Source organism: Canis lupus, chromosome 38, assembly GCF_003254725.2.
Source record: "Canis lupus dingo isolate Sandy chromosome 38, ASM325472v2, whole genome shotgun sequence".
In the NCBI taxonomy this organism is placed as follows: Eukaryota; Metazoa; Chordata; class Mammalia; order Carnivora; family Canidae; genus Canis; species Canis lupus.
Window position 1 is genome coordinate 1,344,942 of NC_064280.1, and position 16,450 is coordinate 1,361,391.

Genomic DNA, 16,450 nt, shown 5'->3' on the forward strand with positions numbered 1-16,450 from the left:
TAAGGGTCAGAGAAAACAGGAAGGCTTACTACTACTCAGCTTAGAAAAGCTCCAAAGATATTTAGGAGGGAGCCAGTAACCACAGTGGGGAGTTAAGATCCCTAAGGAAGATGGCAGGTGACCACTGCTGACAAAGGGAGTCAGGGAGCTCTGGGCCAACAAGCTGACTCAGCTTTGAGACATGTTCTCAGAGGACAGCCATTATTCGGGGGAGGAAAAAAAAAATTTGTCTTCTTTTTCCTACACTTCCCAGAGCACATGTGGGTCCTTTGCTGCCTAAGAGCCTCACAGTGCTCTCAGGCCAAGGGGTCTGATCTGCCCCTCAGGTCTTCTTCAGATAAACTACTTCCCGGCACCAATTCCATGAGCTAAAGGTCCCTTTAAGAATAATTATTTCCCATCTGTTCTCTAGTTGGCTGGAGCAGATGTTCTTTGGTTCTATGGCAACGAACCTACCACCCTTCCTAATGGGTATATTCCTTGTGAAGGGCACAGCACAGCACAGCCACTCCCTTACCAGAGCAGAGTCCACTGGCAGCAGGCTCCTCACCGCACAGGAGTACCATGGACACCTGTGGACTTAGATTTTAGGAGTTCAGACCTTATCTGACCTAGAGATGGCCCAGGAAAGGCAGCTGTCCTCTGACAGCACATAGAAGGTAGAAGGAGGGAGGTTATCTATGCCACTGGCCTCACAATAGACCAATGCCTATCTTTCCAATGAAGGGTTAAAAGCACATGGTGTATCTTCAGCAGATTAAATTAACATTTCCTTTGACCTTTTTTTCACATCACTAATGAAGATCACTGAGACCCTCTAATTGAATTCTTATTTCATGCTGCACATCACTCTCACCCTTATCTGGCTTTTGTGATCCTTCCAGACAGTCCTTCTCATAAGAGCAGTCTCTACTCAAGGCAAGACCTCCACAGCCAGGCAATGGGTGGGGAAGCGGGAAGCACTGTGCATTTCACGGGTTCTGCACGGGGGTTGTTTCCACTGCAGATGATGCTTCTCTCTCTAAACCCAATTTGACCTCATTTGTTCTTGGCTCTCTCAGCCCCCATGAAGCCAGCTGGATTCTTCTTGTAAGCCACAAAGTTGACTGAACTTTAGTTTCCTCTCTTTTGAGCTTTTAGCCTACTGGGATCCCACAAGTCAATGTTTAAATAATAACAAGCCAATAAATGATCCTGATCAGATGTGCAGAAAGCACCTCCCTCACTGGGGATGATGCCAAAGGCAGAGCTCCCCACCCTTAGCCTCAACTCTCTTTCACTCACTGCTAGAGAGGTAAAGTGTGTCATACCTTGGAGGAAGAAGCCTGGGTCTGGAAGCAGATAGCTCTGGACCGGAATCACCCAAACTGGCTGAAGTTATTGATCCTCTCTGAGCCCCAGCTTCCTCCTCTGTAAAATGGGAATGCTAATTCTACCCAAAAGGATTCTACGAGGCAGTACAGAACCACAATGCCTTGACAGCACCCTCAAATCCACAAACCATCTGAAAACTGAATGTTTTTCCTAACCCAGTGGATGGCAGACCCCAACCTGACTTGAACCTAATTAGCAACAATGTGACCCGCACAGCATGAGACACTTTATAGCCTTTATTTATCCTAGTTATGTGACTCTTTAGATAAGCCCTGCTGCAGAAATATTAATATGTTTGATCTTGAAGCTGCTCCAGACCTGGCTGGAGGCTTGATGTGGTACACAGCATGTGCATCACGTTGCCATTCTGATCCACAGGCCTCAAGGTTTCAGATGACCAGTTGTAGAGCTGTCTATACTGCTCCTCCAGCCCCTGGAGACACAGGTTTCAGGAGAGCCGCCAGAGTAATTTAGGCTAAAGATGTTGACAGTCATTCAAAGCACTTGCTCATCGCAATCTGGATCTTTCCTGGGTCCCTGGATTCCCGCAGCCTCGAGCCAGGTCCTTGGCAAGTTGGCATGGCACAAAAGAGAGGATCCAAAGACCAGCCCAACAGCCCCATAAGAATGCGGGGTCTTTCCACCTGAACAGAACTGGCAGAGGCCATGTGTTGTTGTCTGGCTGGACTTCAGGTAGAGACATGCCCAAGTATTCCAAGCATGCCTCCTGACTGCCCACCTCATTGGTCTTCCAGGTCTCTCTCTACCATATCACCACCCCACAGCTTCACCTGTGCTACCCACTCCTTAGAGGCCTTCCCAGGGGAACAAGCATCCAAGCCACTGGGAACACTCAGGGGTGGAGAGCTGGGCTGAAGGAAGAAGACGACACTGAGTGTGAGAAAGATGATGAAGAGGGGCCAGTCTGGGTGAGAAACAACACAGCCAGCACACAGTGGAACAGGTTTGGCATGTTTCTCCTGATGCCCGTTTCATGGCCTCAGGAGGCTTTAAATGGGAAGCCTACCCTGGCCAATAACTGTGAGCACTATTGGGCAACTGCTTCTCTCAGATCTCTTGGCTCTAGCTGTACATCTTAGGGACTTACTGGTGATTGTTAAGGACTTCACCATTCCGAGGCACGTCATCCCAGGTAGGCTGCTCAGCTCTGACCCTGGATCTTCTGTCTTAAGGATACCTGTCTCATCCCACCACCTCAAGCCAACAGACACTTTTCCGACAAGTTACTGGGCACACACCTGCAGACTTCACTTCTTGGGGCAGTAAGTTTACCTGAAGTTCTGGGAAAGGCCCTATCATCAATCAAATGGAGAGCTGAGGTGTGCAGAGTTAAGCAGGATGATGATAATCCAATTCACTGCCCTCATTTTACTCACCTGGGCTTGGTCCCCCAGGTCAGAACCTAAGCCTCCTGTTTTTTTTCACCCGTTTGTTTTACTTCTCCCTCTGCCCCACGCAAGCCTGAGGTGAGGGTGTTACCCCCTCAGATTTAACAACCCGAGTCAAACCCCAGCTGCTTTCCTAGGCTGGGAGAGCTCCTGATTCAGGACACGAAAATGGGGGAAAGTCAGAAAATTCTCTCCTACAAAGAGACTCCTTGGCATCTACTTTCAGAAAAAGGGTCCTAGAATAAATCTCATAAAGAGCATCTAGTTTAATGTCTAGGGTGATTTCAACCCGATTTTCCCTTTAATGCTTTCTCCCCTACGGGTCTGCACACATGTACACACCCAACCACGTGCCTTAGTCCGGCAGCTGGGCTGCCTGGAGATTCCCACATATTTCTTGCTATTCCAGGCCTGACTCCTCAGAAGGTTGAACACCTCAGACATTCTAATGCCTCCAGGAGCCTGCAGATTTAAGGAAAGTTACCGTTTATATTCTTGAGAGTTCAGGAAGATCCGCCCTTTGAAAAATCGATCGCAAGATTTTTAAATGCCCTTACCTCTTGACCATCTAAGTCACCAACACTGGACACCAAATATAAAATATACCTCACGCTGCTCCCATAATCTGATCCACAAATTCCCTCTCTCTTCCAAGGATAGAAGATGACTTCCATCACTTCCAAAAGATAACCTCAGGAATAGGAACCGGCAAAGCCTGATCTTGGAGCCCCTCAGCGAAGGGAGAGTTTCTGGCTCTCTGATAAAGAGGAAGTGAGAGCACATTCCTTTTCCAGTGAGTGGCCTTGTCTGGGAGGTAAGAACCTCCCACAACTTTTAAAAATGAGAAACCCGAGACTCATTATGAGTTTATCATGACCCAAGGACCCACAGGGAAAGAACAGTGGTGACAAGACCCAAATCCAGGTTTTCAGGAATCTGCCCAAAAGAGCTGTTATCAGAGAGATTCTCATCTGTTTGGAGAAGGTCCTGCCTGGAGGCAAGATTTTTGGATTTCGTATACCAGTTACATTTCAGAAAATGAAATTTAAGGAACCACTATAAGGCTGCCAGCTTTTTATTTTGCCAAATAAGGACATTTTAAAAGCCCAACTGCCATCTACTCTCACCACCAGCTCATGAAAAGAATAAAAAAGCCATAATTCCAGAATAAAAATTGGAGCATATCTCCAGCCCTTGAAAGAAAACCTTTGAACTGAATATAGTTTGCTTTTTGGGAAAAAAAAAAAAAAATCAGTATGTTTTCCCTATTTCTCTCATTTCACCTCAGATTGGTGAAAACTCTGTCACTGACCAAAAATCGATAATCATTAGGCCAGATGACTTCTCTGCTTAAGACTAGAAATTAAGAGAAAAACCCTAAGCTTTAGAGATTTGGACCTTTCCAGGAGACCTGAGCTGGACAAATGTGGGAGATGGAGGAAATCAACAAACATGCTGTTTGCTTATGTGAACGTGCTTTGTCAGCTACAAAGACCTGAGCAAATGTTGGTTGCTGTGTTCATGAATCCAGTGTTCAGTGAGCATCTACCTCCACGTGGAGCCTCCCAAGTTCCGGTGACCCCTGGATGGTACAGTCCCCCTGCCTGTCAGGGATAAGACAGGGAGAAGAGGGAAGACGACAGCCCCACCAAGTCAAAAATTATGTGAGAGATGAAGGCAGCCTCTGGTGAGTGGTCGAGGGCAGCAAACCAGCAGCATGACACAGACACAGACCCGCGGATGTCATTTCAGACATAGAGTTAGGGGCCCAGTGAGAACTGACTTCCTTCCAGGGAGCAGCTGCTCCACTCTGGCAGTCACAGATTATTGCTTTCTTGCTCGTCGTTCCAATGGGGAAGGCATGGAGGATGAAGAGGACAGGGAAGTTGGCGCAGTACTGTGGTGTGGAGGGAATACACGAAAAGGGCCCTGGATCTTGATCCCCATCCTTGACCATCTGCTGACTAACCATGTGTCCTTTGGTACCTCTCAGGTGTGGTTTCCTCATCTTTGTGGAAGGAATGATATTCTCTCTGTCTTCCTTATGGGACTGCAATTAGACTGTAAGGAGACCCCTGAGGACAGAACCAGGGTTTTTTTTTTGTTTCGTTTTGTTTTTTTTTTTTTTTGAGAGAGAATGCATGCAAGCGCAAGCCGGGGGAGAGGGAGAGGGAGAAGGAGGGGGGGGGGGTTTGAGAGAGAGAGAATATCAAGCAGACTCCCTGTTGAGTGCAGAGCATCACATGGGGCTCAATCTCACAACCCAGGAGATCATGATCTGAGTCAAAACCAAAGCTGGACGCTTAACCAACTGAGCCACCCGTGTGTTCCAGTAGCAGGTATTTCCGTATCTGTTAGATATTGAGCCACCCATGTGCTCAATATCTAACACAATACTCAGGAAAGGAAAGCGATTGGTAAACATCTGCTGAACCGAGCCAGAATGGGACAGCGTCTGTGAAAGCGCACTCTGTGCTGGGAAGCTCTGCACAATTGAATAAAAGGAAGGGTTATTGTTATCTGTTGGCCAAAATTATGCATCACACCATCTGTCAAATAAAAAAAAAGACACTGGAAATCTCTCTGGGAGTAGATGGTGATATAAATAAAAAATAATTTTAAAAAAGATTTTATCTATTTATTTGACAGAGAGAGAGAGAGAGAAAGCATAAGCAAGGGGAGCTGCAGCAGGAGAGAGAGAAACAGGCTCCCCACCAAGCAGGGAACCTGATATGGGGCTCAATCCCAGGACTCTGGGATCATGACCAGAGTCAAAGGCAGACACCCAACCGACTGAGCCACCTAGGTGCCCCCCCAAAATAATTTTTTTAATACCCACAGTTTCAAAAATAACTATAATATACAACCCATTAATTATATTCCCTAATAAATAGCTGTGTGATTACATCCCAGATTTAACTGCACTATACAATTTCCTGGCTGAGAATGTGTCTTTACTGCCCTTTGCCCTGCCCACATCGACTCTCACCCACTTATCTCACTGTATCCAGAAGTCAGTAGACAAACCCTGGTTCTCTCACCTATTTGAGGTTACATCTATATTGAGAGTTGAGGTTCCTTGGCTGGCCGCAGCTTTGGAACGTACCAGAGCTTGGGACTCCCTGATCCCCTCTTTATTCCTTTCCATCCACTCCATGTTCTGCCTCCAGCTCACTTTGCCGCAGTCCACTCCCAAAGCTTATCTCATCACTCTAAATCTGCTTTTCAAAAGCCACCTCCAGTCTCTTGCCTAGTCTCATTGGTCTGGCCCACACACCATCCCTGCTGGGCCCCACCACACAGCATGTGCTGCCCATGGTCATGACAGTACAAACGGGTCTCAGCAGCTACGGCAGGCTGCCTGCCCACCAACCCCAAAGGAGGTAAGGCTCTGGTCTCTGCTCCTGGCCACTGAGAAACATGACGCAAATTCGGAAAGGCAGCCCCACATGCAGCCAGCCTTACCCACTACCCACCAATCACCTCCCCACCCAAATCTCTGCTTTCAGGAGGAATGCCAAGCCCCCCTTGCCCTCTCACCCACCCACCCCCTGCCCCAGGCATTGGCCTACATCCTGCCTAATTCTGAGAAACCAAGAAGAAAATGCTCCTGGCACTTGTCTCTCAGAGCTTTGATCTCTCTAGCTTGGTTTAAGCTAATTCCACATGAAGACCACGCTAGAACCCAGACCGGTTACACCTTCCCACAACACAGGCATCGACAGGACTTACAGTTAGCTTTTAGGGAGAGTGTTTCCAAGCACCTGCAAAAACCAAGGCTGGCTCTAGGGGCATTAGTCCTCCAGAAGCGTTACCTCCGGTACAGAACCATGTCCCTAAGCTCCCTCTGTAGCCCCCTACCTCCATGGGAGGAAATACACATCCTAAAAGTCAGAAGGTTTTTCTAACTTTTTGATAGGAGACTCTCAAGGAAGATGGACATTCATGGGATATTCTTATTTGTTAGTAGAGAAAGGAATTAAATGAAAGAAGGAAGAAAAGGAAATTTGCTTTCCAAATATAATAGAAGTGCCAATACACACGCCCACACACACATATTTTCTCTCTCTGTCTCTCTCCCTCCCTCCCTCCTGCCTCCCTCCTCCTTCTCTCTCTCTCTCTCTCATTGTGAACCACTCCCCTTTGCCCAACATGTGTGTCTCCCTGCCCCCCTCCTTGCCACGGGAAGTCTGGGTAGCTCCAGTTCTTCCTAGCTTAGGTCCCCCAGACCCCAGATTTTACCTCCCATGCTGGAATTCAGGAACCAACAGGAAGACGCAGACAGCTGATTGGGAAGGAAGCAGACAACACTCCAGATCAGAGAAAATTGCCAAGGGTGGCCGATGCAGCTCCCATGAGAAGGAAGGAGACAGGGAGAGAGCCGGGGAATCCAGAACTTCCCTAGCCTTCCAGGAAGGCTCTGGTGTCAGCTCTCTCCCGGCACCAGCATTGACTGAAAACAAGGGGCAAGTCTCCTGATAAAGCGGGGGTCTGAAATCTGAAACTGCAGGTTGGCTGAGTCCTATATAAACACACTCACACCCCCGGCTCCTGGGGTCTGATGGCTCACCCGCTCTCGTTCCCCTCCCTCCCCACCCTGCTTGCAACTGGGTAACATCAGACAGCCCTCTAGCTGCAGCTCCTCCAGAAACCCTGAGCGCGGAGCCAAGCAGAGCCTGGCAGACACAGGAAGGACCTGTCAGGCGCTGTCCACATCTCTCCAGCCCCAGGCCCGACCCCTTCCAGCAGGGCACGCCCAGGTGCTAAAGCGGAGCTCAGGTACCAGGCACCAAGGGTGATGGGCAAGTTCTCAGTTTAGGAGGAGAGATTTCTAGACTCCTCCTTCACATCAAAGAATAGTATTTTCTTAAGGATCAGATTCCAGATGACTGGCCTGCCCTATGTTGTTTGCTGAACTCACCTTCCTCTCCTCCTCCGATTTTCTGCATCTGGCTCTTATGGAGACACCCCTTTTCCCTTATGGTTCACCCGCGATAGAATTAGGCCACGTGAGAGTGGGAAGGAAAAGAACGGAGACAACTGCCCCATTTTGCAGATGAGGGAGCTGAGGACAGGAAGAAGAATGGCTTGTCAAAGCTGGGGAGTGACTCTCCATCTGATTTGGCATCTTGGATGGTAGAACTGAAAGAGAAGTCTTTAAAGTCACACAGAAAAAAAAAGTCAGATGGACTCACATTTTAATACAACTAGACATTCACCTGAAGCACTGATTGTGAGAAAAATCATTTAGCGTCTCTGGGCCTCAATTTCCTAGGTTGTAAAGTGAGGCAAATGATACTACCCGAGGGAGTAACAATTTAAATAAGGTGACAGGGGGATCCCTGGGTGGCGCAGCGGTTTGGCGCCTGCCTTTGGCCCAGGGCGCGATCCTGGAGACCAGGGATCGAATCCCACGTCGGGCTCCCGGTGCATGGAGCCTGCTTCTCCCTCTGCCTATGTCTCTGCCTCTCTCTCTCTCTCTCTCTGTGACTATCATAAATAAATAAAAATTTAAAAAAATAAGGTGACAGGTATGAAGTGGTGAATGAGTAGGAGGCACTCAGATCCACTACCCTCTTGCTCTGTTCACTATTGCACACCACCTGTTACTAGCTTCTCATTCAAGAAGGTAACTCTAAGTTGCCTTTAGTATTCACTATTCTTTCAGGTGTTGGTTTAATGTTTCTTGTTCATGGTCTTTATGTTCATCTGACTATTAACATCCATAGTTGACCTTGTGCGGTGCTCAGAATGCAACGCTTCACTTGTAAAAAGTGAAATCTTTCATCTATAGGCTGAGGTCACAGATTCTCACTGGAGACCTCCCCATAGACGTTTCTCACATCTCCACTTCCATGCTCCAAGCTTCATTCGCCCTGGAGCCCAACCACTTATTGGGCATTTTCCTTGAGGGTAACTAAACTTTGCCTTTAAGTTAGCACGCCTAAAATCCAATTAAGATTTACCATGCCATGACTAGCCATATTATAGTATTGATGTGAAATAGTCTCCAAGATACAGTAAATGAAGACAGTGAGTGGCAGAGCAATTAACTTAGTATGCTACCATTTGGGTTAAGAAATAATTTGTAACTACCTATATGATTCTACAGAGCAGGGGTCATCAAACTTTTTATGTAAAGGATTAGAGAGTATATATTTTCAGGGCCATATATTTCAGGACCAATAAATATCTCATGGGCCATATAGTCTCTGATGCAAATATTCAATTCTGCCTTTGTTGTACAAAAGCAGCTATGGACAACGTGTAGACAAATAGCATAAACAAATGAGCACAAATCAATTAGTATAAACAAATAAGCATAAATGAATAAGCGTGGCTGTAAGCAAGACTCTCCTTGTAGATACTAAAACACAAACTTCATAGAATGTTAATGAATCAAAAATCTTATTTTTTTCGGCCATTTAAAATATAAACACCACTTTTGGCTCATGGCTCATAAAACATGAGGTAGGTGGTGGGCTGGATTTAGCTCATGGGTCTTGGCTTAGGCTGGCCTAGAGCATCTCAGGAAGGACACACCAGACACTGGTAACAGGGGTCACCTCCGAGGAGGGAGCTGGGAGCAGATCCGTGACAGAGTAAGAGGGAAACTTTTCACTGGAAATTATTCTGTACCATTTGAATAATGCAACCTACACATGTTAAATATGGTCAATTATTAACGAGCTCACCATCCAAGCTCTCTTCTATCAACATTGATATTAACTGTCCCAAACAGGCTTGTAACCACCAGGTGGACTTTGTGTCTCTCCCACCCAAGTCAGTAATCTGGTGCCCAAAATCCACTGGCCCAGCTCACTGCACTGCTTCAGCCCATGACAGTTATCTATTCTCTCCGGAGCATGCCTACTATGGCCCTTTACCACTCCATTGTCCTGTCCTTCAGCCTTCTACCCTCTGTTGACTGTCTACTTGTGTCAAGCTTGTTTCCAAAAGAGAGACTGAAGCCTTTTAAGGACTGGGACTATTAATTTCTTGCCTTCCCTCTCTGCTCTTACACCAGTGCCTTGTACCTAGAGGGAATGCCATAAATAGTTGCTTGACTGTTAATCCCTCATCCGGCTAGAGACGGTGTAGAACACAGGGAAAAGATCCACCCAGAATAGAAGCTGGTTCTGAGACACGTAGCAGGGCAAGAGTGTGCATAGACACAAAGTCTTTGATCGTAGTAAAGAATAAATAGTTAGGGAAGAAGAGAGCTGTTAGAGTCAATCTGGTCCAGATAAAAGGGGCTGTGCTCTGGAGAGGGAGTCGGAAGGCCTGTGGGGAATATTCCCCTAATCCGCAGCTGGGGAATCTGGGTGATCTCAGAATTCGCTCCCATGTTCAGGAGGGACCCCGGTACTGAGCAATCTTCCCTTCCACCCTGCAGTGCAGGAAACACTTTCTCCAGCACCTACGAAAGATGAACCTGCTGCCTGGACTTGCACAGGGACGAGGTGCCCACTACTTTTGAAGGTAGCCGGTTCCACTATTGAAGAGTGTGGTTAAGCATGCTTTCTGCTTCCACCCATTGTTTTGAGTTCTGGAACTACACAGATAAAGACTTTCTGAGCGGGTAACAAAAAAACTAATGATAACTGCCAAATATAATAGAGTTTTCAAATATTTCTTCCTTCCAAGATGTTTAAAGACACAAAATCATTGACTCTTTGAAACTGCAAATACCTTTGCTCAAAAATGTTTACTGAATGAAACTGAATGTAGTCCCTTTTCCTGCTTTTCAACATGAAAGCATTCAGGTTATGCAGTAAAAGGAATGGTTTTATTTCCTTACAGGAAGAAACTTCACAATCACCCATGGTGATGAGGGTCCTAATGTCCCATTTTACGCCACTGAGAACCCATGAGTAGAGGAGTTAGCTAGTTGGCCCCAAGTCACACAGCTAGTATATTTTAAAGCCAAATTTCAAATCTAGGCCTGCCTCGCTTCAAAATACAGTCTTTCCCCTAAGGTCCAAAGTTTCCATGACAGTTGATTATCTTTGTCAACCTCATTCCACCTCTGAAATGGGCAGAAATGAGTATTTCCATCATTTCCATCAAAAGCATAGGGGGAAATTACCACTTCTAACAGTCTGCAGCCCCTTGCCAGATCCATCCTCATAAGGCATTCAGGCCTTCCCAGGATGGCAGGAATGAGGTCAAAGACAGGTCAAAGCCAGGATTCCGGCACCCCAGAGACACCCTTAGGGGCAGGGTGACATCAGTCTAGCTCCCCCATGGTGCACAACGCTGTGGTTCCCATCAGTCAAGCTTCTCGGGGGCTCAGCTCCAGGCCTCCCAACAGGGCTGTGGTGCTCAGGAGCCCATGGAGCATGGCATTGTTTGGGCAGCACAAACACAACATTGACCTGGGTCTTGCCACCTGCCCTATGTAAGCTGTTTTTGGCAAACATTTGTCTGACTTGCCCAACAGAGGGCTGGGGGCCACTATGACCCCCAGCCTGACAACCCCAGTTCTGGGAAGATGGGCTGCGGAGTGCTGGGGCTAGGCGCTGAGGAACCACACACACTTTGATTCAGCCACTCCTCCACCCCTCAGCAGAGAACTGCCTATGTTGCCTGGCCTCTCCCATACCCTCTGAGCAGCTCTGAAATGTTTGTAGCCTGGTCCTTAGCCCATTATTGAAGCTCTGCTTCAGATCCCCGAGTGGCTCCAGATTGTCCGGTTGGAGTTCATGGTGCTCGGTGATGCCCTTCTCCACCCTACCTGGCTCCCTTTCCAACCTACCCTGTAGGGGCCTGGAAACACACCTGGTTGCTCTCCACCTCGGAGCGCCTACCACCGGAGATGCGCACATGTCTGGGCTCATCTGGCCTCCGTGACTACCGAGCCACAGGAGATGACCTTCCCCATTTCTCAAGAGGGCAAACCACAGCCAGGAGTTGAAAGCTCACACAGGATGTTAATGTTGGAGGCAGAAACAGGCCCTGAGCCCACTGCTTCTTTTCTCCGTTGCTGCGGAAAAGACACTCCCTCTTCTCCATAGTATTTAGTCTGGACTGGCCCAAGGAAATTCCACAATGCTCTACCTCTCCTGCTCCCATTCTCAGGTAGCTGTCTTTGAGACCTTCACCTGACACTCTCAAGCTACCCACCCTTTTATCTGCCACCTCCCTGGGAGACGTGGTCATTAGCCGAGAGCACTATGTAGGTGTCTAATTAAGCAATCAGCAGAAAACGCAGAAACCTGTTCAAGCCACCCCATGAGCATCCACCCAGGGATCCTCTTACAGTCAACTCCCTCCCCCGAGCTTCCTGGAAAGGTCCCTATTGTTTGCCTGGAACATAGAAAAGTGTCCAATTCTGCCCTCCTACTTATCTGCTGGCACTGACTTCCTGGACTTGGCATACCCCCAGGGGGTGCTATTCACATAGAGCACAGTGTGAATGGCACCCCCAGAATTGTGGGACATGGTAGCCCCAGGTGGATGGGAAAGTGAAGGTCCTCAGAGAGGGAGGACAGGGTGTTCTGAGAAGATGTCTGCCTACCTGGCTTTTTTAGGTGTCCCAGAGCTATTTGCTGCTGTGCTGGAATTTTGGGGTCAGGACACAGGAAGGAAGGAGCCCTTGAGTGGTCGGTAGGAAGGTGGCAGGGGTGGAGGCAGGGAGCAGAGGTGGCTCAGCGCTCCTCCCACCTGTGTCTCTGAGTCCTCTCTCTGTTCTGCACTGTCTACTCACCTGTTCCTGCTTCACCTTTTAAATGGAATGTCCCACTTGCCCTGGGAGCCCAGGGGTGGGTGAGAAATTCTGTGCTCAAGAAGACTTCCTCCTTTAGAGACTGGAGTCCTGGGATTCCCACAGAGGCTGCTGTGATGACAGGGGCAGGAAATGGGACAAGGGCAACAGCAGAGGAGGATCCTTGGAGGACAAGACAGACTTGAACTCATGCCCGCTCCCCCCAGCCTGGGGATGGTCAAAGTGGGGGACTGGAAACTACAGACACCTGCCCCCTCCCTTGATCCTGGCAGATCCCCCTCTCAGGTGTCAGATGGGCACCCCAACAAGCTGAATGAGACCCTCCTCCTCGTCTCTTCTCCTCTGCCCTTCCCTGAATCACACTTGTCTTTCTTCTTTGAAGCCCTTATTGCCAGGCCCAGAGACCTCTTTCAGTCTCATCTCTTCTACCCTCACAATGGAGCAGAGGAGGGTAGGCACGCCTGTACTGATGCCTGCAAGCTTTTCAAAGGGACAGTGTATGCCTGTGTCGGGGGTGGGGGGTGGAAGGGGGGTGGACAGCACCTCAGGACCAGTCCAGGGCTTCTAATCCCATGGGGGCTCCAATTACTCCAAAACCACACCCCTGTATCAATGTAGGCCCCAGTGCCCTTCCGTGCCCCAGGACTCTGCCAGCTTGGCCCAGAACCCTGGCACACACTCTTGTTCCACCAGGATATGCGGGTTCTCTCTGACAGAAATGGGAGAATAACTTTTCTTTCCAGCTGCTGGGCCCTGTCCAGCTGTTTTCCAACTCCGATGAGACAACTTGGACTTTGATTATAGCAGGAAACATTAGGTTAGACACCAAGAAGCACTTGGAACAAGTGATAAGAGAAAGTTTAGGACTCTGCCTTGTGCTTTAGAAATACCACCAGTTTCCCTCTGTAGAGCAGGACTTAATGCCTGTTTCCATCATGTTACCCTCTTGCTCAGAAATTCCCAGTGGCTGTCCCCTCCCCTACTGGATACAGAAAGGCCTAACTCCGGGGCACCCAAAGCTCACTGCAGCACATGCCCATTCATCTTTTATTTAATATATTTTAAAAGATTTTATTTATTTATTTATTTATTTATTTATTTATTTATTTATTTGAGAGAGAGAGAGAGAGAAAGAGCACGTGTGCACGTGCATATAAGCAGGGGAAGGGCAGAGGCAGAGGAAGAGACTCACCACTGAGCAGGGAGCCCAACTCAGAGCTCCATCCCAGGACCCCAGGATCATGACCTGAGCCAAAGGCAGACACTTAACCAACTGAGCCACCCAGGGACCTCCCACCCCATTCATCTTTTAAATGGCATATTCCACCGCCCTGTATGTCGATTTTCTAACGAGGCCAAAGCTTCTCAGTATTTCCCCAAAGGCTGTAAGCAACTCTGTGTGTGGCCATGATGCCTCCTCCCTCTCACGAGGAGGTCCCACTCCTCTTCAGCCACCACAACCAGCCAACCTTTAAGGTTAAGCTCAGCCAAACTAATTATCTGATAACCCAGGAACTCCTCTATAAAACCCATTCTGCAGGGCACCTGGGTGGCTCAGTCGGTTAAGTATCTGCCTTCCGCTCAGGTCATGACCCTGGAGTCCTAGGATGAAGCTCTAGAATGGGCTCCTTGCTCAGAGGGGGGCCTACTTCTCCCTCTCACTCTTTGGGCTGCTCCCCCTGAACGCCCCCTCTCTCTAATAAAGAAATAAACTTTAAAAAAATTCCCCAATTCCATCCTAGATGCCTGTTGAATGTAAATCTCCCAGGAGAGGCAGGTGGACATTGCTGTAAGGCTGAGCTCAAAGGTCATCTCTTCCAGAAAGCCCCTGTTAAATACCCCAGACCACAGAAAGTACCCCATCCCCACCATGAAGATATGTGTAGGTATCGGTCAAGCATTACCTAGACATGTCTTAAGCATCCACAGTGTTAGGATCTAAGAGAAGATGAGGTCCCTGCACACAAAGAACCCCCAATCTAGTGACTGGACAAAGACCAAAACCCATAAAACCATCCTCAAAGCAGCCCATGATGGGGGTGGTTTGAAGGAAGAGTCAGGGAGGTGGCAGCATGGGGACAAGAGTTTCTGAGAGACAGAAGGTGGGCATTCTAGAAGGGAGCCGCTGTGAAGAGCTAGAGAAAGCTCAGGCCCCTTGGCTAGGTCAGGGGCTACACTGGGAGATAAGAGTAACAATAGGAAGGAACAGCGAGTGTGTGTTTACTGTGCACACTACTGAAGCTGCTGTCTACTCATGGCCTCCTTCATCCCCATCACTAAATGAAGCTGGAAGAGTACTGGGGGCCAGGCTGTGGAGTCCCACCATGCAAAGTAGCTCCTGCTCAATTAATAGTTTCTCAGTGATCAATAGATGAAATGATCTCTGAAGGCTCACTTCCAGAGGCAGAAAGGCAGGGTCCTTCGGGAGCAACTATGGCTTGGAAAAATATTCTCCTAACTTTGTAAACTATTAAAAGCAACACCAGGGCTGATGAGTGGAGGAGAGGTGCTGGCTGAGGGAGAGCCTGGCTTTCCTGATGCAGGATGTAAGAGTGGGTGTTAGAGCACTCCCGGTCCCCACAAGAACCCAAGCAAGGCTTGGGGAGACAGCTGCCTGAAGGACAGCTGTGGGTGGCTCAGAACAGGGACCCAGGAGAAATGCTCTCAATGGGCTGGCCTAGGAATACTTGACCTCCACAGAGGTCCCTTGTCCCAAATGCTAGGGCATGACCTGTGCAGGCAAGGGTCCCTCAGCACACCTCAGAGTGGGCAGGGCCTCCTGAACTGATCTTATCCTTCCTCCTGCTCCACAGGTGTAGTAGCATCTTAGCAGACCCATTCCAGAGAGACGGAGGGGCCTTCTAGAAGGTCTACAAGTTTCCCTGGTTTCCACCTTTTCCAGCCTGCTGGTCTTTGGGTTAACCTTTACCTGGCTGGCTAGGATTTAAACCCATCCGCCACTGGGGAAGTCAAAATTTATCTGAGATTTATTTATCTGAGATTTACTCAGATAGAAAGGACACCGTGGTGCACCTGGGTGGCTCAGTTGGTTAACCCAGGGTCCTGGGATTGAGCCCCACATCGGGCTCCCTGCTCAGCGGGAAGTCTGCTTCTCCCTCTCCCTCTGCCTTCCACTTCCCCTGCTTGTTCGTTCCTCCTCCCCCCATGTCAAATAAATAAATAAATAAAATATTTTTTTAAAAAAGGACACCATGGACAGGTGGAGGCTGCAGTGCATTCTTCACTTCTCTGAGTTCTGCATTCGAAGAGGATAGGGTGGGAATGACTCTACCGTAACTCCCCAGTGGGAATTCAGAGCTGAAGAACAGAAGAACCAAATGATGAACCCGGGTATGTGAAGAGGCCTCTCTGCATCCACTTCACGGTTAACACAGAATCACATCATCTACCATGTAACCTGCAATGCCCAGAACTGGCGGCCCGGAGCCCTGTGCTCTAGTCTGCTCTGCGCCTTGGCCAAATCACAGAATATCTGTGCCTCTCTTCCTTTACTTATGGAACAGAATGGGAACCTATGTTTATCTAACTCAGCCCCTTGTGAGTATAAAATAACTCAATATACATAAAAATATTTCAAAAGTCAAGCCTAAAAGCAAAACATAGTGGATGTTGATAGAATATCAATCAGTTCATAAAGAGACCCCCAGGTATTTCAAGCCCTCAGCAATGAGCCCCACACTCTGGGCTCCAGGCAGGGGCTCCAGCTTGCAACGCCTTTCCCTGGTTTGAGTCTGGGAAGTGATAAGAATAACCCTGAGCAAAATCCCCACAGCCAGGGCTCCAGGAACACCTGACCCCAGCTGCAGCCACCTCCTGGGCTCTGAGCACATTCTCTTCAGAGCCCCACGTCTGGGAACCACGAGGTACCTTCCCACTGCCATAGAGCCCCAGCGCTCCCAGCTAGAGCTACACCTGTTTC

The 16,450-nt window shown here is 48.5% G+C and overlaps 1 protein-coding gene across 8 annotated transcripts in view; it reads right to left on the reverse strand.

The window, feature by feature from the left end:
• The window catches only part of PLEKHA6 (pleckstrin homology domain containing A6), a 140,651-nt gene that overhangs the window by 65,854 nt on the left and 58,347 nt on the right, over positions 1-16,450 (reverse strand). The window contains exon 1 of one of the 8 annotated variants that reach the window (XM_025421185.3): positions 7,705-7,848. The exons of 5 other annotated variants lie outside the window; for them this stretch is intronic. Coding sequence is in view for 1 of the 3 variants with exons in the window: in XM_049106891.1 (XP_048962848.1) it covers positions 3,341-3,351 (11 nt within the window). In the remaining 2 variants the exon portion in view is untranslated. Of the gene's footprint in view, positions 1-3,340; positions 3,536-7,025; positions 7,301-7,704; positions 7,849-16,450 lie in introns of those variants that run through there. 2 more of the 8 variants (XM_025421178.3, XM_049106891.1) reach the window with 2 other exon arrangements.